At 32.5% G+C, this 26,614-nt stretch overlaps 1 protein-coding gene across 3 annotated transcripts in view; it reads left to right on the top strand.

Annotated features, from left to right (window-relative positions):
* COL11A1 (collagen type XI alpha 1 chain) overlaps positions 1 to 26,614 on the top strand; it is a 197,819-nt gene that overhangs the window by 139,421 nt on the left and 31,784 nt on the right. For all 3 annotated transcript variants that reach the window (XM_065881030.1, XM_065881043.1, XM_065881037.1), the window contains 11 exons: positions 4,372 to 4,479; positions 8,582 to 8,689; positions 9,622 to 9,675; positions 10,786 to 10,839; positions 11,338 to 11,445; positions 16,112 to 16,165; positions 17,639 to 17,692; positions 18,925 to 18,978; positions 25,181 to 25,234; positions 25,836 to 25,943; positions 26,237 to 26,290. In XM_065881030.1, the coding sequence (XP_065737102.1) occupies positions 4,372 to 4,479; positions 8,582 to 8,689; positions 9,622 to 9,675; positions 10,786 to 10,839; positions 11,338 to 11,445; positions 16,112 to 16,165; positions 17,639 to 17,692; positions 18,925 to 18,978; positions 25,181 to 25,234; positions 25,836 to 25,943; positions 26,237 to 26,290 (810 nt within the window). The remainder of the gene's footprint in view (positions 1 to 4,371; positions 4,480 to 8,581; positions 8,690 to 9,621; positions 9,676 to 10,785; positions 10,840 to 11,337; positions 11,446 to 16,111; positions 16,166 to 17,638; positions 17,693 to 18,924; positions 18,979 to 25,180; positions 25,235 to 25,835; positions 25,944 to 26,236; positions 26,291 to 26,614) is intronic.

The raw sequence follows: 26,614 nt of genomic DNA, 5'->3' as shown, positions 1-26,614 counted from the left end.
CAAACTAGTTTTGCCACGAAGGTCAACTTGGCTTTACAAAGAGAGGGGCAGACTTTTTCTTTTCTTGCTTTCTACTTGTATAGCTCTGTTTATAAGGACTTGTGTTTATGTTTCTTTTCCTCTCTTTAGTGGGCTGCCTTCTAATTGAAAGCTGATGAGATGATTTCTCTGTTTACCTCTTTCCTTTACTTTACAAATGCTTCTCAGAATATGAAACACCCAGTGAATATAACAGAAAATATTTATCTGGGGTTCTCCTGTGTGTGAAGAGTTAGAGAAATAACCACTATTCTCATTGCTTCAAGGAAATAAACTGAGGCTATTGACTTGTGTTTTATTACCATTGCAAGATGTAGGGAAAAGGGCTACAGAAGAGGATAAAGCTAACATAAACTTAAAGAGAGGTCACTAACTATAAAAATGTAAATTCCTCTCTTTTAAAAATAAGTAAATGTCCAAACTTCAGTTGAAAATAAGTGACCTATCGTGGTTGCTGTTTAGTATTAAAATAACAGAATAATTCATGATATTATGATTGTTATAATTCCTGTAATTCCATACATACCTTTAGAAAACTTTTAATTTACCTTGTGTCCATTGCTATTTAAATCATAAATTGGGGAAATATTTTTATAGTTTTTAGCCTCTTTTTCTCTGAGTTCTTTCCAGTTAAGCACTTTTGATAGGTAAAATATTTATCATTGCTATAGAGATGAGTATGTAAACAGTTTAAATTAGGATTAAAAATACTGTTTTGTGGGAAAAGCTCTACTCTTTAACGGCATGGCCTTAGATATACCATACACATTCTGGATCTTAATTTTCTCTCCTATAAAATTTAACTTCTGCAATCATTTGAGATTGCATATCTACTTTTAAAGTATGTAGCTGTTCATGTACAGTACTCCAACATCTGTTGCATTCATATTTTAGGACAGACTTTAGATGTATCAACACAATAATATCAGAAAAAAACAGAGGGCAAATTATTTCTGTTCCTATTTTGTTGGCGAGAAAATAGAGCCAAATAGAAGTTAATCAGTTTGTTCAAAATGGGAAAGCTACTGGTTTCAGTGCTGAGAAGGAAAAGATCACACATACAGTTCACACTTTTACGTAGGGCTTGCTATGTGCCAGTAAGTACTCAGAGGGCTGAAGATCAATTTAAAAAACAAGCAAAAATTTTACCTTTGTGAGCCTACTATTATCCATTTAACCTATGTTTAAACCCAAACATGTTCATCTTAGATGTAATTGTTCACTTATCTGACAAATATAAAGCCCTGTGTTCTTCACTATAGCCAGTTATAGGACAATGCAATAAATTCTATAACTATAACTATCTAGCCTTTATGGAAAAAAATGTATCTGCAGTGTGAGCTTCTTAAGGCTGATACCTGCCATAATACATTTTGTATTCCCAATCAGTGTCACAAGAGATTAGTCTCACTATATTTTTGTTAAATGTGTTCTCTTTTTAATATCGGGTTTAAATTTTCATTTTTAATGGAATTTCTTCAGTGATTCAATTGGGATTAAAGGATTCATAAGACTTACTCTTAAAAGTTGACCTGGGAATATTTAAATAAGTTCTGTATGTTGATAACAGCATGTGCTTAATCAGTAGGTATCATCAGAGATTTTCACTTTTCATTTATAGATGTATAAAATAAAATCACTGCAGAGCATGCTGTTATCAAAAATATCTAGACTGTATGAATGTCAGAGAATGACTGTTTGGACAAAGAAGATAAGCATTGCCATTAATTCTTTTAAGTTTTCTCATTTTAGAAAGTGTTCAACCAATGTGAGCGTGTTCTGGTAGAAGTGGTCTTAAATGGCTTCTATTTCTTCTACTTATTAAAATTTAGCATAATATATGTGAATTATTGTGGTACAAACAACCAGGGAATATTTTCTTCACCATTTATGAAGTACTCTGTATTGCAGGAAGAAACTTTGTGTGAATCAGGGCACATGAGCTAGACACTGGGCCTTATGGCCGCCTTTACCTGAAAAGTAAACAAGTCGTACAGGAATTAAATTATATTGCATTTGTAAAGTACTTAGCACAATAGTTATTTAGTAGGCTCAATAGTTGGAAAATAATAAATTTTCTTAATATACACATCTGTTTTCTAGTGAATTTCCTCTTTTATCATTCTGGTCTCATAGCTGTCAAGCTCAACACAGTCTAAAATGATATCTTCCTCAGGTAGTCTTTGAAAAGTTGGGGTTTAAATTTAAAACAGGATCAAAGAGAAAGGTTTCATGGCCTGACATATCAAAATTGCATCTCCTTTTGTGTCATCAATTACAAATAAAATATTTCAGCCCTTAAATTGGATGCTTAGTTTAGATTTGATAACACTAATGGGTAGTAATGCTTTTGTGAGATTTTACAAGTAAAATATTAAAATGAAAATGTAACACACCCACCTTGTATGCACACTGATCCTCAAGAAATCAGATTTTCAGATATTAGAGATTTATCTTTAGGGATGATAGTGTTTACCCGAATAAAACAGAATCACCCTAGTCACACTGTATATTGTTTTCTGTTTATACTTACACCAAAAAAGAGTGCTTTCATTACTGAACTTTTTCTTTCTCTCTTTTCTGTAATTCAGAATTCTTTGCATTCCTCTCAATTTCAGGATCCTTGCTCTCCTTCTCCTCCTTTTAATCCTTGTCTTCCTCCTCTGTTCTCTCTCTCTCTTTCTCTCTCTCATTGTCCATCTTCCTCCCTCCCCTGCCCTCCTCCTCAGCCTCCAGGCTTCCTTTCTTTCTTTGCTGTCTCTGCTAAGTAGAGACAAATCTTTGCATGCCTTCAACTTTTAGGGCTGCACTTCTTGAATGCACCCAGAGGACTCTATTCTCATTTTTAATTTCTGCATTGGCCTCTGGAATCATTCATCCAAAGTCTGCCATCTGGTTAACAGTCACACCACTTGTGGTTGACTCTTTTGCATAAAATATTTTAATATTATTAAATTAAAAATAACATTTTGACAGAGGACAGATGTTTATTATTTTAAAAATACTAACTGAAGTTTTCCTTTGTAATCTCTTCTTCTTTAGTATTTGAATTATGATTGGTAAAAATTTATTTTTCACACAACTCTTAAGCACTACATCAATACAAATTGTCATTATCATTGTTCTTGTGTTCATATTTAGTTAGTTCTCTAGCTAATAAAAATAGAAATTAGAACAAAGTCAATAATTCATATTTGTATAATAAAATGACTTCTAATTACATAGGGAAAGTAATATTAGAAGATAAATGTGACAGTACTATATTTTCCAGCTGTTATAAATCATTTCTTTGAGTTTTAAAATGATGATGTTATTATTTAGACTTCTTAATTATTAAGGAAAGCTGCTAATAATCATATTTTCTAATATTTCACATTAGTTCAATCCTGAAAGAAAATAAATTAAAACTTAGCCACCCATCTAGGAATTTAATGCAAAGACAATATTCTTGTTATCTTTCAATAAATAAAATTGGAAATGGTAAATAGGTTATCTTTGACCTATACATGACTTAGTAAATCTACATTTGCATTTCTTTTATTCTTGCTTTAAATAATGTTTTCTTAAATTGTTGATAGAGATAATTAATATGAAGGCAGTATCCACACTTTTTAAAATTTTACATATTAAGTATTTTTTAAGCAAACTAATTGAAAATATATAGCCTCTATTTTGAAACTCAATTGGATGTACCTAGTCAAATGTGAATTATCTAGTTAGTGTTCATAATAAAACCCAATGGTCCCTACAGAATTCTAAGATAAATTTAAGGACTTATTTTCAGGAAAAAGTCCAAGCTCTGGGATAGTGATTATTGAACTTTATTATGTAAAAAATTATATTTGTACCTCAAAGCAATGACAATTTCTGAACTCATTTTTAGGACTTTGAAATTGTGATTCAGCAAGTTTGAGGTGAAGTCCAGAAATCACTTTGAAAAATGCCAGTCTAGACAGTGTATCATGCCAATCCAGAATAATACAGGGAGAAAATTGTATAGGAAGGTACTCTTGGATTTATGTCTTATAAAACATCGTGAACAATTGTGAACACTTAAATGAAAAGAGAAAACATCTGTAAAATATTAAAGATATAAAATTTTGAAATATTTTTCTTCTTATCAGTATTTCTTAACTTTAGTATCTGTGCTTAATATTGGGGCTAGAACTTAATTTTTTAAATTGTGGGTACTGTTCCTGTCTGAGATCTTAAAATTGCCTAAAAGTGACTTTTATGTTATGTAAACTGTAAGATTTCACAACTAAATAAGTGATTCTTAAGTGTAACTTTTCCTATCATTAATAACAAAATACCTTTTTTCCCCTGTGCTAGGGCTCACCAGGAGAACGTGGGTCAGCAGGAACAGCTGGCCCAATTGGTTTGCCAGGGCGACCAGGACCTCAGGGTCCCCCTGGTCCAGCTGGAGAGAAAGGTGCTCCTGTAAGTAATTTCAAGGAGGAATATATTATACTGTCATCCTGCATAAGTTATTACTTTTTATTCAAGGATATTAGCTCTTCATAGTCCACTGCATTCTTTCTGCATATGTGCCTGGCATATAAACACACTTATTTTTATATTTATAATACAGAAAATTTCAAATTCATTAAATGAGATGACATTTTTCCACATTTTATGAAACCCTAATATCTGTGGGGGAGTTGGATATTATTAATGTGAAAGGCTTCTGAGTTTGTTCCTTTTGAAAGATAAAATTGGACTTTTGATTAAAACCATACTTTGCTGCTTTATATTAGAAAAGTGTTCACTTTTCACTCCTCTTGTAGTACAACTTAATTTCCAATCACTTTCATGGTCTGTAAGTGAAACGCATAGAGGCTGCACTTCTCATGTGATTTGAGTTTTGATCTACAGTGAAAGAGGTGGAAAACATCTGGTCAATTATTTTATCTTATATTTATTTAATAATTATGGATATATTCTGTTCATTAGGTTTAAGTTTCATCATCAAGATTTCTCCCCTAATTTTGTTCCTGCTTTTCACTTAATCATATTAATTTTCTAAAACAACTAAAGCATTCTCTCATCCTCCAAGGTTAAAACACAAACTTATTCAGTAAATATATATAAAAATTGCTGATCATTGTATGCAAAAAATACAAGTTCAATACTTTTGTGTATATGTAAGTTCTGACATATATTATCTAGTTTAAGCCTATAATCTTCAGAATACCTTTTAATCACTAAGGACCTAGTTTTAGCAAGTTGAGTGAGATTTAGCAAGTTGCTTTCATTGTCCATTGACACTACTGTTTGTGATCTTGTTTAAGTATTTCCAAATTAAAGTGACTGTTTTTCTGTAATCTACTATCTTTTAGACACATTTGGAATATTAGAATAGGACCATATCACCTGTGGTTAGAATCTTTTGGTGACAGAGAAAGCATTTTTAATTGCTGAGAAGTTTTTAAAGCAATGTATTTCCAGCTTAGTAAATTTGTTGAAAATTTAGACATTATTTTCTGAGATGTTAAAAGACAACTATAAAAAATTGTTCTTTGGCTCCTTCTTACAATTTCTATAATTTTAAACCAATCTCAGACACTAAAGATTTGTCCATAAAACTTTTATAGTGTACTGTGCACTGGGAGGGGATATAAAACATATAGATTCAGGCCCTTTCATACAAGTTCATTCAAAAATTCAGGGCACCGGTTTATTGGCACAACACAATGAAGAATGTATACAGAGAAAACAGATATGCATTGCTTTAGTATACCAATTGAGAATATACTTATTAGAGAAGCCAAGAATTCTCTGAAGATAATAAATTGAAGGCTGGGTTTTAAATGCCTTGACTTTATGAAGAAAAAGTAAAATATTGAAACAAAGACAAGAATATGGAAAAGTATTGAAAATGATAATAAATTACTTTGGTGATATAGAGGAGAAATTATTGACAGAAGCCCTTTTCAGAGATAAGATTTGGCCCAGGTTTTGTTGGTGATTGGTGGTATTATGAGGAGGGAGGGAGAGGAGAATGTTCTGCCCACCCGTTCTCTCTGTTATTCCCACCAACAACAAAAACTCCAAGGTGTTCATTCCACTGTTCTTTTATTCAACAAATAGTTATTGAGAGCAACTAAGTGCTGGACACAGTATTAGGTAGTACTTTTGAAGAAGTTATCTATCTAGGGATGGTAGCACCAAATGGTTATAGAAGTGTTGGGTGAAAATACCCATAACCCTCCATGCAGACGTTTAGTAAAAACTGATGGAGACGTTGGCTAAGATGTTAAGCAAAGTCTTTTACCTCTTCCTAAACCCAAATATCAATCTGCTATATTGGTATAGATTGCACACAGACCAAGATCAGAAGAAATAAACAGCAGGTGATTCCTGGCTAGAGATTATGTGTACTGTAATGAAGGCAGTTAAGAATTAATCTGTCTTATTTACAGATACTCTCATATAAAAGGATTGATTTTTGGAGTTCAGTCTCTCAAGGAAATCCAAATTAAGGAGAAATATCTGAATCAGCTCATGTGTTCAAAATAGTGACATTCACTGTGAATAGCACAGCACATTTTATGAGTGGAGATAGTTTTGAGACATTGCAATATTTAATTTGAAGGAAATAAAAGGTCTCCAGTGTGACATCAGAGGTATGTGTTAAATGATAATTATGGCATAGTTTTGAAAAATACAATAAGATCGTATGGAACCCAATGAAGTAATAAACTTGTTAACTTTGTTTTATAGACATTTTGTTATTTTTGTTGTCATTAAGCAATTAACTAACTAGCCTTAAATGGCTACTCTGGGCCACAGGCCAGCAAGGTACAATGGAATACAAAATCAGACAACTTCTACCCTCACACAATTTATTGTCTGATGGGGCTTTAGATAATAAGCAAAGAATCACTAAGTACCTGTATAATTACAAACTCTGGCTAATGATATAAGGAAATGTACTGGTGTATGTCAGCTTATAACAGAGGGACCTAAGCTGGAATCAGAGCCTTTCCTTGGGTAGGACGTTGATGATGGAATGTAAAAGACGAGGAGGAATTAACTAAGTGGAGGGTCCTCCTAGGGGCATTCCAGGCTAAGTGAACAACATGTGCTCAGGCCAAGTGACAGGAAGGGTATGGCATCAAGTTGAACTAAAAAAGATCTACATGGGTTGAAATATAGAGAGCAAGGGCAAGGGAGGCTGGAGGCTGTTCCATAGGTAGTAGGAGCCAGGTAATGGTAGACCACACTAGCAGCTTGGTCTTTACCTTAGGAATGGTAAACAAGTAAATTGACTATAAAGAATGTTGGTAAGATGATTGTCTCTCTGATTGCAGCACAGAGGATAGCTTGGAAGTAAGAATAGATGTGAGATAAGAAGGAAACATTACAATAGTTGAGAGGAAGTCTAGTAGTATTTTGGGGTAAGATGTTAATGGTGGAGATAAAGAGAAGTAAATATATTCAAGAGATAAAACTTAGTCATCGTAAAGGGACAGGAGGTGGTGAGGGACAGAGGGGTGGGGAGCAGGATAATGTAAATGCAGGAACTAATGACATGGATTCCCAACTTGTGTAATGGGAGAAAAGATAGAACCACCAACTGCAATCAGGAATAACTTTGTACAGAACTGATGAAGTCTTGACTTTTAGGAAATCACTTATTTAAGCTCTGAAAGGATTTTTTGCCATCTTTATTATCAAGCCTATACTTTTTTTTAATATTATTTTTTATTTATTTTTATTTTTTGCGGTACGCGGGCCCCTCACTGTTGTGGCCTCTCCCGTTGTGGAGCACAGGGTCCGGACGTGCAGGCTCAGCGGCCATGGCTCATGGCCCCAGCCGCTCTGCAGCTGGTGGGATCCTCCCAGACCAGGGTACGAACCCCTGTCCCCTGCATCGACAGGTGGACTCTCAACCACTGCACCACCAGGGAAGCCCTCAAGCCTATACTTTTTAAACTACACAATATAGTTAAATTTTAAAAAGAGGAAAATAATGTCATTGTCTAAAAGTAAACAAAAATTTTTAAAAAGCTAACAGCCTTGTCATTTTGAATCAGTAAAAGCAGCAATGAAAGAAAATATCAAAATCTAGAAAAATTCATGAAACATCGTTAAAAAATAGAAAAAGTCTACACATAAAGCATATTATAAAGTTGGGTATACAAGTAGCACAGAAAGAGTAACGGGTCAGTGAGTTCTCACAAACATCGAGCATCTGATTTATCAATATATAATGCTTGATTTGAAAATGTGTGATTGAAAGAAAAATTCCAAGTTGAGTCTTAATTGTTTTTGTGACCCATAACTTGAGATTCATAAATTGTTAACCAGTGTTAGTATTCTTAGTCACGAAAGAATATAGAGATCTTTTGTGTTATCATTTGCTACTAGGAAGTAACAATATATTGGGAAAATATACTTTGGGGGAAAATCAAAGCAATTTCCTTGTCAAATATGGAAGCCAGAGTATGACTGTTGTAGCTGTACTTAAAAATTGTAACAATAGCTAATTTATAGGTTTCTTATGGCAAAGTAATGACCTGCTGGATTTTCAATGCAGGGAGAAAAAGGTCCCCAAGGCCCCGCAGGGAGAGATGGAGTACAAGGCCCTGTGGGTCTCCCAGGGCCTGCTGGGCCTGCTGGCTCCCCGGGAGAGGATGGAGACAAGGTGAGTGCTCTTTATTCATATTAGTGCGTCCTGTGAAAAATAATTTTTTTCTTAAGAATCCTGGATATAATCTCTTTTAAGATTAGATGTCAAATCTAAAGATATCTTTTCCAAAGTTTCAATACAGCTTCCTTGTGCTCAAAAGTTTTATTTTAGAGGTTGAGAATTATCATTATCCCAGGAAATAGTATGTAGGATATAAACAAGACAAGAACAATGGTAGTGAGAAAAAATAACAGATGCCAAAGTTGCTTATCTATTTTTAAATATATATGTTTCTGAAATAAATGTGAAATTAATTTAATTAATTACTTGTATACATTTAGCTGTGGTGTCTTGGATATTGCAGAATTAAAATTTAAGAATGAGCTGCATACATATTTGATAATCCTATACTTCCCTATTTTTTACTAACTTGTAAATAAACATTCTAAGCTCTTGATTTTGAATGTATAGCTGTGTTGTGTTTGAACTGAATATATTTTCTAATATTATTGTGAAATTATATAACAAAATTTGTTAACCAGTGCTCTGATAATGTGCAACATTTTAGCAGTTGGAAAACTAGGAGGAAAAATAACTGATTTTTGATTAATGTGTAATTACACTTTTATATAAATTAATGTATTTTCATTATTAGTTTATACTGGTAATATTTCAGACAAAATTGATTTTGTGAATTAAAAATCCATCTGCAGTATTCCTCAAAGTCCAGTTGACTTTTGTTTGTCTATATACTAATCAATATTAGAAATCAATATTAGTCAATACTAGAAAGTGAGAAGCAGGCTTTTCCAATTTAAACTGTGACCTTAAATGTTAGCACATAATTACATTAAAGTAAAATTTAATCATACAATGATAGTGATGACAATGCAATGGCAGGTATGGCATATTAGAGATAAACTTTAACTCAAATCTTTCAAATACAGGGTGAAATCGGTGAACCAGGACAAAAAGGCAGCAAGGGTGACAAAGGAGAAAATGTAAGTTTCCTACTTCTTATTGAGGGGGCATTATTCATTTAACTCCTTTTGGTGTTAACCATGGATATTTTTTCATATTACTATTCCCTTACCTCTCCGAAGATTATAATATTACTACTATATTACCTCTGTGGGAACTATTCAGTTTGAGATTCAGTCAATTTTATTAAAACCTCTTTTCAAATTATATGTTAAGAAATGCAGTAATTCCAACCCTAAAAGCCACAGAATGAGATTAAATCGTCAGCAATTTTACCCTCCATTGTTTTTGCACCATTAGTTTGAATACCATATGGTTTAAAGACAAATAATACCTTAAAGTTGTTATGAAAAGGATTTTTGACCTAGTGGAAACCTGACAGGGACTCAGGTACCCCAATGGTCCCTGAACCACACATACCTCCAGAACCTATGCTTTAAGCACTCTTCCCACTGTGTGGCAGTTTTAAGAAAAAGAGCAATCCAATCCAATGACTCTTTAATGTCTGGATCTTTTATAGTGCCTGATCAGTTATTTATGTTGGAAAAAAGGACAGTTAAGAAGTAATATTTATGTATGTAAGACTCATAAAGCCATTGAAATCTACTGCTCAAAATAAGGAGTTCCAGTATACTTAATATATAATACTGAGTTTGCATGTGTTTACATATAAAGAAAATTCTGAGGTTTCATATATCATTACTTTCTGTCATATAGAATTCCCCACATCCTATTTTTCATTTAGAAGATAGCATATGGATGCTATTTTCATGTGCTCTTTCTGACACATACATATCTCATTAAAGAAATCTGGTATTTTGAAATTTTTCAAGTGTGAAACTTCAACATGATTTATATTAGCATAGAAATCCATTTTTAAATATCCACAACATTATAGTTGAGAATGCTTTCAATAACTGCCAATTTAAAATTGATTGCAAGTAGGCAAGTCTGAGTTTCAAGGAGTAAAATAAATAATGGTTGACTGCACTGAATGCCAAAACCTTTTTATTTTTCCCCAAGAAATGTAGAGATGATTAATAGATTTTGATCAACCAAGTGCTCTGCACTACATAGCTTAGGCTCCTCTGGCTTCAGTTTCAAAATTACAGACTTTTATCTCACCACAGGGTCCTCCTGGTCCCCCAGGTCTTCAAGGTCCAGTTGGTGCCCCTGGAATTGCTGTAAGTATTCCTCTTTGTTCAGCAAATCTAAAGCCTTACCATTCTCTGATCAGATTTATGAACTGTCACCTAACCAGTCTATTTCATGTGGTAATAAGTTTGTATGCTTAACATTAAATCAAGTTTAAATTATCTAATGTAGCTAACCAAGCTGATCTTTATAAACAAAAAACACTGTGACTTCATTTGAAGATAGATAATAAACAGTTGAGAAGTACTTCATAGACAATTTTGAACGTTATTTTCCCTTTTTAAATAACTTTTACTTCACTTGATATACATGAGAAAATCAAAATCAGTCATATTTCAGAATCAAATAATGTAAGCAAAACTAACAATAGTATATTTGCAGCGGATAATGGAAATGTAACTTACTTTGTACTTGGTAACATAAATAGACTGTCTTTGATTAAATTAGAAATGGCTACATTTTTATGATGGCTTGTAGCAGAATCATGATTCTTCCAGTTTGTGATCATTTCTATTGGTCTTTTCTAGGGAGGTGATGGTGAACCAGGTCCCAGAGGTCAGCAGGGGATGTTTGGACAAAAAGGTGATGAAGGTGCCAGAGGTTTCCCAGGACCTCCGGGTCCCATAGGTCTTCAGGTAAGATGTTCTCTGAGTTGCACACCCTTGTCATTCCCACTTACTTTTCATACCAGGTTTTCTGGAAGTTGTAAAACAAAACAGCTTTCCTTCTTTCTATCTGGGAACTAGGGTACAAAGTTTAAGTATAATGACTGTTTTACTTAAATGTGTATCTGAACTTTAACTGCTTTTAATCAATTATTATTAATTTTTCTGAAGCTGCATCAGCCCTGGTTTCTGTTTCTGGAGTTTATTTAGCCCCACCATAGGTATAACACCCCTTTTCTTCATCCTCATTGTATTTGGAAAATGAATGACAACCTTCTTTAAGTGTGACAGAAGCAAGATGTTAGAAGCGTTCTTTCACACATCTCACAGCAAGAAAATTAGTACTCCAGATGGCTAGCAAAAATTAAAAGCCTTTTGATAAATAGCAAACTGTCAATCGCAACTATTAACAGAAACTAACAACAAGAAATGTTAAACAATAATAGGTAAAATAAACAAATTAACAGTAAATTTGTCATTTAAAATAACTTCTTAAATTTAGAATTATAATTTGTATTTTATGAAACACTTTCAGGGAAGGAAATATTAAATTGTAAAACATTGTAGGCTAAAACATTTTCATTCAAATATGGCTTACAACTGGGTTCTTAGGCAAAACATTGCATAGTAGACATCTGTTCTGAGTTGTTTTTCCACTCTTCCCTGTGAGGTTAACTGCTTCCTACAAACTTTGGAAACATCTGACTTTCTTCTCCCACTTGCTTATTCAATACCTACCTAGTGATCCTCTAAAAGATTATAAAATTTTGTTTTAAATGCTATTTGGGTGCCATGTGAATATTAGTTATGCCACATTAGCAATTTTAGAAATGATTAAATTAAATCATCTAGTTCATTGTACTCAAAATTTTGTGAAGTTGTGGAAAAGTAAGTAAAAGTTGAATTTGTATAAATTTAATTTTTATCTCTATTTTCATAAGTAAAGCCATAGAATATTAGTTTTTAATATTAACTAGCTTATTATATATATAATTGTACAAATTATATTGTAAAAATATAATTATATTATCATAACAATTATTGTTAAAACACTCAATGGATGTCTACCAGTGAACATGATGTTATAATTTTCTACTTTTTTTAATGCCAAAATAATTATTTTTCAACTTGGAAAATGTAAAAACTTCATTTCATATTTGTGTTTAGCCCTTTTATACTTGTTAGACAATAATAAATAAGCATTCCTGAGTAGTATATATCAGTATGTATGAGAAGTACACGTATTTGAAAACAACAAGGCATTAAAAATTAGATTGCTAGTGGATATATTACCACTCATTTTCTGCTTTTTCAGTTAACTGATTATTCTGAATCCAAAAGGTTGTAATTTAGAAATTTAGTTATCATGATTAAAAAAGATGCCTTGTAGCTTATATTTATAACATATTAACATAAAACATAAAAAAGTCTTCATTTCCGCAGAGTAAGAAATGTCCTCTTTGATGAGGATGACTCAAGAAATCAGTTCCCTGAAAAATTGATTATATTTTTCCCACAGCTACCTCTTTAAATCAGGAATCTGAAAAGATGCGAATGTAATTAACATGTTCACAATCACATCTGCATACTTTAATTGAATCTTCATGGCAGAATAGATATTAGCAATTATAATAGACAGAAATAATAATAATCTAATATTCTGTTTAAATGACTTGATTTTTCATTTCTATGTTTACTATTTGTCTGCATATGAAGGAGACATATAGAATGAGAGTTCTTGGCCTGAATTCATTTTTTTATTTCATCACTTATGTAGTAAATGATTTTAAATTGACAGACCTTAAAACAGAGTCGCTCCATGCATAAATTACTCCCTAGGAAAGAGGTAGGACATGTGAAAACTGATTAAAACTGGAGTGCAATTTTGCACGTTTAGTTCCTGCAACAAGAGAATTTGACTCATTATGTTTCTATTAATTTTAATAAGAAGAATATTCTGTCTTAACTCGAACTATAATCAAACTTCATAAAAAATAAATATTTAGGGCTTCCCTGGTGGCGCAGTGGTTGAGAGTCCGCCTGCCGATGCAGGGGACACGGGTTCGTGCCCCGGTCTGGGAAGATCCCACATGCCGCGGAGCGGCTGGGCCCGTGAGCCATGGCCGCTGAGCCTGCGCGTCCGGAGCCTGTCCTCCGCAACGGGAGAGGCCACAACAGTGAGAGGCCCGCGTAACGCATAAAAAAAAAAAAAAAAAAAAAAATATTTAAATATTTTTCTATTGGAAGGTTTCTATTGAACTAATATTAGGAATAATCATATGTGTAAATAAAAGATGGAAATGCAGACTGGGCTTGTTATAGAAGTAAAAGACAATTATGAGCGAATATTTTATACCATTCAATTTGGGGATCCCAAATCAGATGCGCTCTGTACTAAAAGTGGTGGAAACCTGTACAGAAGATAAGGAATGTGATTGTTAATTTATACAGTGTTTATAAGAACTTAATTATGTTTAAGCTGTAATGCTTACTACTTAAGGAAATGGACTTAAACTGAAATGTTTATTTCATCTGTGTTAAAAATCTACTTGTCTGTTAAGAATTTGAGTTCATGTGCTCCATCAACGAATTAGAATCTCTTAGGTTGTAGATCTGGGAATCTAAAATTTTAGGGATCTCTTTCAAATAATTTTTAAGCAGGCTAAAATCAGAAACAGTACCTGGCTCTTTCCTCCCAGGAAACTTACTAGGAACTTCTCTAGTAATTCTAGAAGCTAGCATCAGATGATGATAACTGTTTGGGAAGTACATATGATAGGCTATTTTCCTAGACATCTGAATGATATATGAGAAAAAAATAAATGACATTCTGGTATATGTTGTTCATTATAAATCAGTAATTAATATTTCCTCTAAAAATGGATATATGGAACATTAGAAAATGTTTACAAATATACTCGGTAAAGTACCCTCTCTCCAAACTGAGAGTCATATGGAATTAGTAGGTCACAAAAACAATTTAGTGGGTTATTACCAGCATTAAAAAATGAAATATAACAGGATAAGGTAAAATAGAATAAAAATATCAAAGATCATCATCTATCCATTCAAGGTAAGTATTACTTTTTGAAACCTATGTTTCAACTATTTTACATGTGCATGTTTACTAGGTAATAAGTATATTTATTAGTGTGGGTTTTGGTCAAATACTTTGTAGCCACTGTGTGTAGGACCAAGTCAATAACTTTACTAAAATATCAGTAGAAATGTAGAGCTTATGTAGTGTGTATTTTTTATTTCTTAAATAGATTATATCTGAAATACTATTGTAAAAATGTTTAAATATGTATAAAATGTATGATTTATATACATAATGATAAACCCAAAAACATTTTAAAAATTAAAACAATCCATAATTCTACCATATTAAAACCTATTACCACTTTTACTATTTCTGTCCAATAGTCATCATACTTACTTTAATACATATTTCACAGTTAAATTTATAGTATACATTCATTTATATTTGTATTTAATACTTATCATAAACATTATTCATATTTAGAATATTAGTATCATAATTATAGTCTTATAATATTCCATTAGTTTATACAACCAAATTTATTTAACTATGTTTTCTTATGATTAAACATCTGGAATAATTGAGAATTTTAACTATCATAGCTAGTGTTACAAGAAACGTCTTATTGCATGTAGCATTTCCTGTTGATTTATTTTCTTAGAATTCATTCATTCATCATAAATTCAACATTTTATTAAAATCTCAGTTTTTCCCTGGCCTTCTGCTTATTGTTAGAGATAAAAAATTGACACCTGAAAGAGCACTGCCCAGTGAGGATAAGTATGTAAACAACTGGTATAATTGTGTTTTTAAGTGTACATTCAAATATGTACAAAGTATCATTGTGATATGAAAGAGGAAATATAAACAGCTCTGCATGGGGGAACTAGTTAGGAAGAGCAAGAGGAAGTAAAATAATTTTTCCATAAAGACAGAGCCAGGTGAAATTTGTGTGCAGCTGCTCTGAGTTTATTCAGTAGCACAAAACCTCTCCTAAAGCACTTACACTGCAAATGAATGTAAAGGAAAAGGATTGAGAGAATAAAGGAAGTGTAATATATCAGATCTCATGGCCTATGAGTTTTTAAGATTCAGAAGTGGAATTAACAGATTAAAAGTTCAGAAGATATTTGTAACCCTGGATATATATTGGATGGAATATTTATTTTTGAAAGAGTTTTGACTATACCTAGCTATAAAATCCTCCCCTGGATAAGGTGTTCTAAAATAATTTGGGACAAGATTTTTCCAAAAAAGTTTTACAATGGTAGTTCCATATACTACTCATAAAAGATGGAGAAAATGATTTAGTATTCATAAATTCCCAGACCAAATAATGTGCTTAGTTCTTGTAACTGAAATCAAACAGTATATTAGGCAAAGCATAAATTTTATTAGTGAATGTAGATATAAGATTCCATCATATATAGTCAATATTTGCATTATAAGTATTTTGACAAATGATAGTTTGACTCAATTTCCATGTTCTTATTTAACTTATAGTTAATTTTTAATTCTATATTAGAAATTGGCCAAATATATATATTTTAAATACATGAATGACTTTTATTATTTTCTACTATATTTTCTTAGGGTCTGCCAGGCCCACCTGGTGAAAAAGGTGAAAATGGGGATGTTGGTCCCATGGTAAGTTTTTATGTTTTAGAATTGATGTATGCTGTAAATTTCTACATTACTAGCATCTTTCTTAAGGTTTATTAGTATGAACAAAGTAGCCCTAAAGGCTATGATTTTTCAGATTGATGCCTCCCTGATTCTCACCCAAACTTGCATCTGCCGCTATTGAAGTCTCCCCCCACAGTCTTGACTAATTCTCTATCTTTTCTCTTTCTCATTTTGGAGTAGTGTTTTATATATATATGGTATTCTTTGGTTGATGTATTGTTATATATTTTTTATTTCTATGTGTATTTATTGTTGAAGTGTATATAAACTGACATGCTTCAGTTATTTATTAGTCTTTAGCTCTGGACTTTGATGTGAAACAGGTAAATAATAGATAATAGTTACCCAGGATTTAGATAATTAGCAAATGTTAACACAGTATTAAAAATTAATTGTACTTTGAAACAAATTCTTAATTTAATAAGGAATTCTGTCTTAATCAGAATGCTATAACAAAAATTTGCATTTATTGATTCTGGCTTTCTCCTCTAAGTTTAAGTCTAATAATTCAACTAAAAACTTGAAATACATATATTTGCTGATTAAGGACTACCTTGGTTAAGGAAACAATTAGCCAAGGTCATTGAAATCTATGAAATGTAATGAATACATTTCCTAATTGCTCTTTCCCTTCAATAAACATTGCCCCCAATTTTTGCTTCCTTCAGAATACATATTTTGATATTTTTATATTTGCATATTAGATTTCATTTTATTCAAATAAATTATTCTTATTAAAATAAACTTAAAAACTGAGAACATAAATATTGCTGATTCAAATAACTAATTAATACCTCAAACAGCATCATTACATAGCTAACTCCTCTCTAAATATGCTTGCTATGGTTCCCTGAATCATTAATACATTCTTGAAGTAAGGGGTTCTGGTCACCAGTATTTTATAAAAAGTGACCCAAGGTAATCTTAAAGCACAACCAAGAGAGAGACCCTTTGTTTGAGGAAGACAACTAAATAGTTAATCTTATTCCAATTCTAGCATATGTAACATGAGAGCTGACATAAAAACAAAACAAAAATATACAAATAAAAATATAGAATTAATGAATTCTAAATCTACTCAAGCACCATTTCCTCTTCAAAGTTTATGTTCCTTTTATACTCTAGCATTCTAGCATATTCTAGCCTAAAATATTTCTAGCTGTATGACTTCATTGTACCAGATAGTAACAATAGACTTTTCTAATTTTTAAGTAAATTGTTCTTCCTGCAGTTCTAATTTCCCCATAGCTATGTGTAAATAATCATTTGCTAACATGATGTTGTATCCATCACAAATGACTTATAACCATGATATGCTTCACTGACTATGATTTTGCAGGCTGAAACTTCTTTTAGTTTTCTTAATCACAAAATGAAATATCAGAAATGCATTTGAGTTTAGACTTCATAGACCTTAATATTCATCTCTTACAGGGTCCACCTGGTCCTCCAGGCCCCAGAGGTCCTCAAGGTCCCAATGGAGCTGATGTAAGACTGTGAAATATGTTAATTATTTTGAAGTTATATAGATATTATTTAATAGCAGGTAGTGTCAAGATATAATGGAGACAATTACACTCCTGTTAAATGTTTAAGAGAACAAGAGCTCAAGGATCATTTACTCACTCCATTTTATTTTACAGGAAAAGAAAGGCTTTGTAGGGAGCTAGTCCTCACAAATATAATATAGGTACAAAATTTACAGTCAATATATATTAATATTTATTGGTGAATTAGAAATACTAGCTCTAAGAACTGCATTGTTCAGTTCAACATACTGTCTTGCACATAATAACTGTACAATGTTGCTGAATTGTTTCCAATTTAACCTTTATCTTTTACAATTGCTTGAGGAGATGGTTGTAATTGGCTTGATTGTACTAGCCTAGGTCTGTACTCCAAACAGCCTTTATTTATGCATCTACTATCTAAAAGTTTTGTATTTTCCTTCTATAAAATATGTCAGAGTAATATGTGCATGATAATATGTGCACCTCTTACCATGTAAAAAATGTTTCCTGTCAACTGTATAAAGCTTTCCTCCCCCAAGCTTAATTGTTGACTGACTGTTCCAATATTACAGGAATGTAATGCCATATTTATCTTACTGTTACCATTAACAAATTTATAGGCTTTGATGTTCTGTTTCCATTTGACTTTCCCTTTTCACAAAGAACAAGTCATTTATTCTTGTCTTTATTGCTCTTCTGTTATTCCTGCTTTTAATTTTGGCAGACCAGAACTGGGTAAAATAGATTAGGCACAGATGTACTAAAAATGCTTTTAGGTTTTAATTCACCCTATGTAATTTAAAGTTTAAGAGATGGTTTATATTGCTTTTTGCATGGATTACATAATTCTTAACCAGAGTCATATCTCGATCCACTAAAAAAATTTACAAAATCATCCTCTAAATCTGATCTCTTCAATAGACAGAGAGATTGAAATTATGTTTCAAGTATCAACTGACATGACTAGAGTTGGAAAGTCTCCTACCTTATCTTCAAAATTCTGTGAATTTGAAAATCAATTTAGTATAATTAAATTATTTGCTATCCAGTAAATTTGACAACTCAATAAAATTCATCATGTTGTCTCATCTTTCAAATGACTTGGAATATTCTTGCATAATATTTCTCTCCCTTTCGAACTGGACTTATATTTATAATTTTATATTTTATTTTAAGGACAAGGATAACTGTATTCTTTTTCCACTACAGGGACCACAAGGACCCCCGGGATCCATTGGTTCAGTTGGTGGTGTTGGAGAAAAGGTAAGGAAGGCAGTGATATAGACAGTTTGAAACAGCGAGAATTGAGGAATTTGACAATATTAGCTAGTATTATAAGTGCTTTTAATAGTTCTGTCTTTCTAAGTATTTTACACATAGTTATATGAACTACAGCTCATCTGCTCTAATAATTAAAGAAAAAGTGATTTAGAGATATCACATTTTTGATTGACAGGTATTGTGCTGAGTGGTGGATTATTTCCTTTAATCAACACAGCCCCTCCATGATGATGGTATTATTATTATTACCCACATTTTTAGGCTGAGTGAGCTGAATCGTAGAGGATTTCAGTAATTTCATTAAAGTTTTGTTATTAGAAAGGGACTAAATCAGGATCCACTCTAACCCATGTAAGTTTGACTAGACTGTGGCTCTAGTACCCATTCATTATTGAAAACAGAAGAGATTGGTAACTGACTTAAAAGCAAAAAATATGTAATTGACTTAAAAGCTAGAAAAGAATCCTTCATATTACAAAAGAATGAATCATTCAGTTCATCATATTTGGAGTTATATTTTCATTACTAATACTATGACCTGTCTTTGGTACTTTTCAAAATAGTTGGCATGTGCCATAATATCTGGGCTCAGAATAGCTTCTTTTTTTCATGAACATGATTTTATTTAAAATATCTGCTCTTCCTTTTCATGAAAATGTCAAAATGATCCTATGATTTGTTATTTATGCATTCATTCTCATTTCTTAAAATAATTTTCAAGAAAATTAACATTGTTATTTGCTTATTTAAAAAATAATTTACCGGGCTTCCCTGGTGGCGCAGTGGTTGGGGGTCCGCCTGCCGGTGCGGGGGACGCGGGTTCGTGCCCCGGTCTGGGAGGATCCCACGTGCCGCGGAGCGGCTGGGCCCGTGAGCCATGGCCGCTGGGCCTGCGCGTCCGGAGCCTGTGCTCCACAGCGGGAGAGGCCGCGACAGTGGGAGGCCCGCGTAACGCATAAAAAAAAAAAAAAAAAAAAAAAAAAAAAAAAAATAATTTACCAGTTTTGAGGGATGAAAATTAAATTTCATACGATAAAATATTATGCAGTGAAAAAAAACTTAGAAATTTCCTGAGTTTGCTTCAGTTTTGTTAATAAATATCAAAAGTATAGACTTATCCTAATCATAAAAATGATTCTGTTGTTTAGTCTCAAAAATTTTGACATAGCATATCTTATACTCATTCATTTATCTTAAAGTATTTGGCCCTCAGAAAAAGAAAGGTAGTAGGTTGAGAACCTAGTACTTTGGTGTTTATTTCTTCTCAACACCCACATTCTAGTATTTTGACTATAATTAATTTTATATGATTAACTATTATATAGTTTCTTAATTACTAAATTAGAAATATTTGAAAGTTATTATCTAATTCTTACTGCATAAACAGTGTAGTTTTTTTGATTGATCAACTCTTGGTTTATATTCTTAAATTTAAAGCTTTGTGTTGAAAAATGCAGATAAGTTGAGAGTGTAATTGAAAGAACTTTTTTTTGTTGAATTCAGTTGTCATAGAAAGAATAGCAGAAGAGAGGACTGGTGTTTAATGGTATCATAGCAGTAGACTGATGAAGATGGCCCACACCTTTCCTCTTTCTTCCCTTTGCATCATCCTCTTTTGGCTCTAATACTGACCAGATAGTTGTGAGAACTATCCTCTAATTTTAGTTTTTTGCCGATATAGCAAATTCTAAAACCATTTAATAGCCTTTTCAGCCTATTTTACTTGTTTCCTAAAGCTTTTGTGTGCAGTGGGAAAAGTTTTAAGTGCTTTAGTTGCTTCTTTTATGGTTTTATCCTCTGTGCTACCCTTGAAGATAAACATGGATGCCAGATGTTTGGATTTTTGGATAACTTATTTTCCATACTGTTTCCATTTGTTTAAAGCCTATCTGGTAATACTTGGCCAATTTTGAATCTTCACAGAATGATTCAGTCAATCAGGATAGCGTTCAACTTCTTACAATTAAAACATACCTGAATCTAAATTTGTTATACTAAAAAAACAGAGTTTTATTTTTTCTCTGTTTAAAAAAGTTTCTATGTGATAGCAGGATAGAAATGAAACCCTAATTTTATTTTTTTCTTCATAATCTAGGGTAATATACTATTATGTGGATTACAGATATTTGACATCAACTCTGATTTGGTTTGAATCCTTCCCCGTTTCTATTTTGGAAAATTTATTCCCAGTCACTAATTCAATGAAAAAAAGAAAAGAGAAACAAAGATACTTTAGTCATGCTGCACTTTGCTTAAATAAGTTTAACTTGTTTTCCATATAATATATATTGATAGATTTTGTACTTTAGTGTTTTCTTCAAAGCAAGGAGACAGAACAGGATATTACCTTAAGAATGAATACATCTGTTATGACTTTAGGCATACAGAGTAATTTGCTGTCTCTTCTGAAGGGGGCTTTAATCTTAACATGGGATAAAATACATGATAACTAATAATAAATGTATAAACTAGCACCTCTTTTATATGCCAATACTCTTCATAGAATTTATATTATTGTATTTAAATTAATTATTATTACTTAGAATAAACATGGTAGAGCCTCATTGATACTAGAGATATTTAATTTGTATAATGTAGTCTTGTTACAGTGTTTTATTTCTTTCCTTGTGATTTTGTCCTATCCCCTTTCCAAAGATTTTAAATGGGACCTTTATAGATTTAATATTAATTTCATCTTAAGTAATTGCTATTTATATTGTGCACACTTATCTCTAATACTCAAAAAAGGTAATTTTCATATATATATATTAGAGAATTTAATATTAATGCATTGCTCTCAAAATGAAGAGACTTTGTAGAAAAAATTTGTCTTTAAATCTTTTTAATGTTTTTTATCGTGGTAAAAGTCACATAATATAAAACATACTATTTTAACCATATTTAACTGTACAGTTCAGTGACACTAAGTATGTTCACATTGTTGTGCAGCTCTCACCATCATCCATCACCCGAATTTTTCACCTTCCTAAACTGAAACTCTGTCCCCTTTAAACACTAGGTCCCCTTACCCCCTGACCTACTCCCCTTACCCCCTGACCTACTCCCCTTACCCCCTGACCCTTGGCATCTACCAATGTACTTTCTGATTCTATGAATTTGACTATTCTAGGTGCCTCGTACAAGTGGAATCAAACAGTATTTGTCTGCACCTAGTGTATATTGGAATGCATTTTTAAGATTAATTTAATATATGTCCTACAAATAGATTGTACCTTCTTTTTTTTTCCCCTGTGCTATACAGTAGGTTCTCATTAGTTATTTGTTTTATACATAGTAGTTTATATATGTCAATCCCAATCTCCCAATTTATCCCACCCCCCCTTTTTCCCCCCTTGGTGTCCATACATTTGTTCTCCAGGTCTGTGTCTCTATTACTGCTTTGCAAATAGGTTCATCTGTACTATTTTTTGACAATTATTTAATCTTGTCTCTTCACCGCCTATTATTTCCCTCATAAAAAAAAAATAAACAAATGGAATCATTTCAGAATCTAGTTTAACTTTATAGTGGACAGGGATTAAAGGGGAACAACAAAATACACAGATTAATAAAAAACACAAAATATGCAGTTATTTCCCTTCTAGTTCTAACTCTTATGATATCACTATGAGTTAATATGGTACATGTGAAAACATTTTGTACATAGTCAATAGATTTCCTGTATTTCCTTTTTCCCTAGCTTTATTGAGGTATAGTTGACAAATAAAAATTGTGTATTTTTGTGCCACATCTTCTTTATCCATTCATCTGACGATGGACACTTAGGTTGTTTCCATCTCCAGGCTACTGTAAATAGAGCTGCAATGAACTTTTTGGTACATGACTCTTTTTGAATTATGGTTTTCTCAGGGTATATGCCCAGTAGTGGGATTGCTGGGTCATATGGTAGTTCTATTTGTAGTTTTTTAAGGAACGTCCATACTGGCACATATATACAATGGAATATTACTCAGCCATAAAAAGAAATGAAATTGAGCTATTTGTAATGAGGTGGATAGACCTAGAGACTGTCATACAGAGTGAAGTAAGTCTGAAAGAGAAAAACAAATACCGTATGCTAACACATATATATGGAATCTAAAAAAGAAAAAAGAAAAAAGAAAATTATCTGAAGAACCTAGGGGCAAGACGGGAATAAAGATGCAGACCTACTAGAGAATGGACTTGAGGATATGGGGAGGGGGAAGGTTAAGCTGTGACAAAGTGAGAGAGAGGCATGGACATATATACACTACCAAATGTAAGGTAGATAGCTAGTGGGAAGCAGCTGCATAGCACAGGGAGATCAGCTCAGTGCTTTGTGGCCGTCTGGAGGGCTGGGATAGGGAGGGTGGGAGGGAGGGATACGCAGGAGGGAAGAGATATAGGAACGTATGTATATGTATAACTGATTCACTTTGTCATAAAGCAGAAACTAACACACCATTGTAAAGCAATTATACTCCACTAAAGATGTAAAAAAAATTGTGTATTTTTAAGGCATATAATTGATATTTCGATACATGTCACATTGTGAAATAATGCCCACACTCAAGGTAATTAACATATTCATCACCTCACAGTTACCATTTTCTGGTTGTGTGATGAGAAAAGTTAAGATCTACCCTGTTAGCAAATTTCAAGCACACAATACAATATTGTTAATTATAGTCATATTGCTATATACTAGATCTCCAGAACTTATTCATCTTGAGTATCTGAAATTTTGTACACTTTAACCAACATCTCCCCATGGCCCCCACTCTCCAACCCCTGGTGACCACCATTCTACTCTCTGCTTTTGTGAGTTTGTCTATTTTAAATTTCACATATAACTGAGGTTATGCAGTATACTGTATATATTCCATATATAAAGAATTTAATATGGACATTTTACAGTTGATTTGAGTGGCAAACTGCTTAAGTTTTTTTCAAAGATGTGAATAATGACTCATAAAAATATCACTTGCATATTTTTCCATCATACTGGGATAGATGAATGATTCATTGCTTTGAAAATAATGTAAATGCAATATTTTACTTGTAAAGTTTATTCAAGATAATTGGAAATATTTGCTACCTACTTGAGAGAGAAAATAATTTACACATAATAATACTAATGAATTCTTAGAAAGTACTTGATATCTTCACTCATTATGCAGATATTTCAAGAAGTTAAAATATGTGCATATGCTCAAAGAATAAGAAATTATGTACACAAAATAGTCTCTCCCCTGTAATTATGTTTATATTTAATATAATACATTTCAAACCAATTTATGAGCAGTGGATCTGTGCCAGGAATATTGGAAATAGCTGAGTTAAAAAATAAAGAAAATTCAGGCCTCACATTTTTAAAAAATTTAGAACAATTTTCACTTCAGAGTTTCTAGTACTACTGATTTTGTATAGAAACATGGTACATGAATGTATTGTATTACTTCACTTGGATGATTACTTGAACCGAATATTATGTTTGTATGCATTTCTAAGTGCGAAGAGTTAGTAACAGACTTTCATAAGGGAAGCCTACTAGGTTAGGAGGTTTATTTATTATTGCACTGAGCCATAAAATAGCCATCCACATCTATACATGGAGATCATAAAGACTACCAATATATATCCTCAAACAGAGCAGTTTTAATTAGTATCTAAGTATCTATGTGTATCTTATAAATAGTTTTTTTGTATTTATTTATAGCTCTACTTTAGACCTCTTTAGACCTCTACTAACTAAATTTTATAGGATTATCAAAATACTACGAAATTGTTTCATTATTACAGTAAATTCATATTTTAGTAAAAAACATTTTAAATTGTTTAATCCATAAACTTAATTATAATATGAATATTGATGCAACACAAATACACAATTTTTAGGAAACATGCAAATGTCTGTTTTGTATGGTTTGGTGGTAACTTGGGTTAATGCTCTGGGTATTAACTAACTGATGAGAATTGTAGCATCCAGCTTATCCAGTTCTATCTCCCCACTTGAGAAATAAAAGTATTAAGGTCAGTAATAGGAAAAGTTTTTTCTTTTTATCAAAGTTGTCCACTGCCTTTTAAATAATATAATGAGTTAAGGGGTAGTTTAAAGTGTCATGGTCATCATTGAGGGAAGTTTTACAAATGTGAAACATTGTTTCTGTGCTATGATACTCTTTTGATCTCTTCTTTATAGGGTGAGCCTGGAGAAGCAGGGAACCCAGGGCCTCCTGGGGAAGCAGGCACAGGCGTAAGTGCTGGCTTATTTTCAATGTAGTGTGTTATGGATCAGATATTTCCTTCAGAGTATTTTAAACATGTAGCTTAACTACTAGCTGTGATTCAGTTCCTTTCACTTTCCAACCCGTTAAGAATCATCACAAATGCAGAGCCTTTTTGTTCAATAATTTTGCCTATCCTCTGCATATTTTGATTCACACAGAAACTGAAAAAAAATTACATTAGCATAAGTTAGAACATTAGAACTATAAGCTGCTTATTGCATATATCTTTAGTGGACTGTCCACAAAAGAAACCAGCAAACTCTGCTACATCGAGTAAACATTTATGAACTGTATTAGCATTACATTTTTCTAATTTAGATTGGTTTAAACTGAGAGTGAATTTCACTCCCAGGAAACATTTGGCAATGTCTGGCGACGTTTTTGGTTATCACACTTGGAGGAATGGTAACTGCTGGCATCCAAGTAAAAGAGACCTGAATGCTGTTAAACATCTTGCAACGCATGAGACAAGCTCCCACAGCAGAGTATTGTCTGACCTCATATGCTAAGGTTAAGAAACTGATTTAAAGCTTGTAAGATAATCATTCTCTTTCTTACATTGTGTAGGGTCCCAAAGGAGAAAGAGGAGAGAAAGGAGAAGCTGGTCCACCTGGTGCTGCTGGGCCGCCTGGTGCTAAAGGACCATCAGGTGACGATGGCCCTAAGGGTAACCCGGTAAGTGACCTTGCTTCTCTTTAAAGTGGCATCTATGTCAAAGCCACTTGAAGCTTTTCGTAGAAAGACTAGAAATCATGAGACTTTGGCCCATAGCTGGTGAATTTGACTTTTCATTGTTTGATGTATTCAAAAGCATTCTCAAATCATTTCATTTTTAAAAAAAATTCTAGCAGAAAAAGAGAGATATTCTCATATGGTTTTACCATGACTTTTACCTCTTAAATTTCAGAATATCATGACTTTATAAAAATTTTTCATTTATTTCCTTTCCTTTAAAAACATTATTTTAGGGTCCTGTTGGTTTTCCTGGAGATCCTGGTCCCCCTGGGGAACCTGGCCCTGCAGTAAGTATCATAGAAAAACAAAGGAATTATTTTGCTGGGGATTGTTCCCAGTTAATAATTAAAGTCTTAATTACTTCAGTGGATCCCCAAAAACAGCAATAAAAGGAAGATGTAAACTGTAATCACAACTACCAGAATAAAAATTCATATATTTGGAGACTACCAGACTTGTGTTGCATGATTATTATTATCTCTTCATTGGGTTAATTTTCCAGACTTTGTTGAATTGTACATACTAATTATCTGAGTAGCTGCATTACTATCATTTCAAAGTTACAAGACTTTTGCTTTTACCTCAGTCCATTCTAAAATGCAAATTCTATC

The sequence above is a fragment of the Phocoena phocoena genome, chromosome 1 (assembly GCF_963924675.1).
Source record: "Phocoena phocoena chromosome 1, mPhoPho1.1, whole genome shotgun sequence".
NCBI classification, from domain to species: domain Eukaryota; kingdom Metazoa; phylum Chordata; class Mammalia; order Artiodactyla; family Phocoenidae; genus Phocoena; species Phocoena phocoena.
The sequence above is the reverse complement of the archived record's forward strand: the minus strand, read 5'-3'. Positions and strand labels throughout refer to the sequence as shown.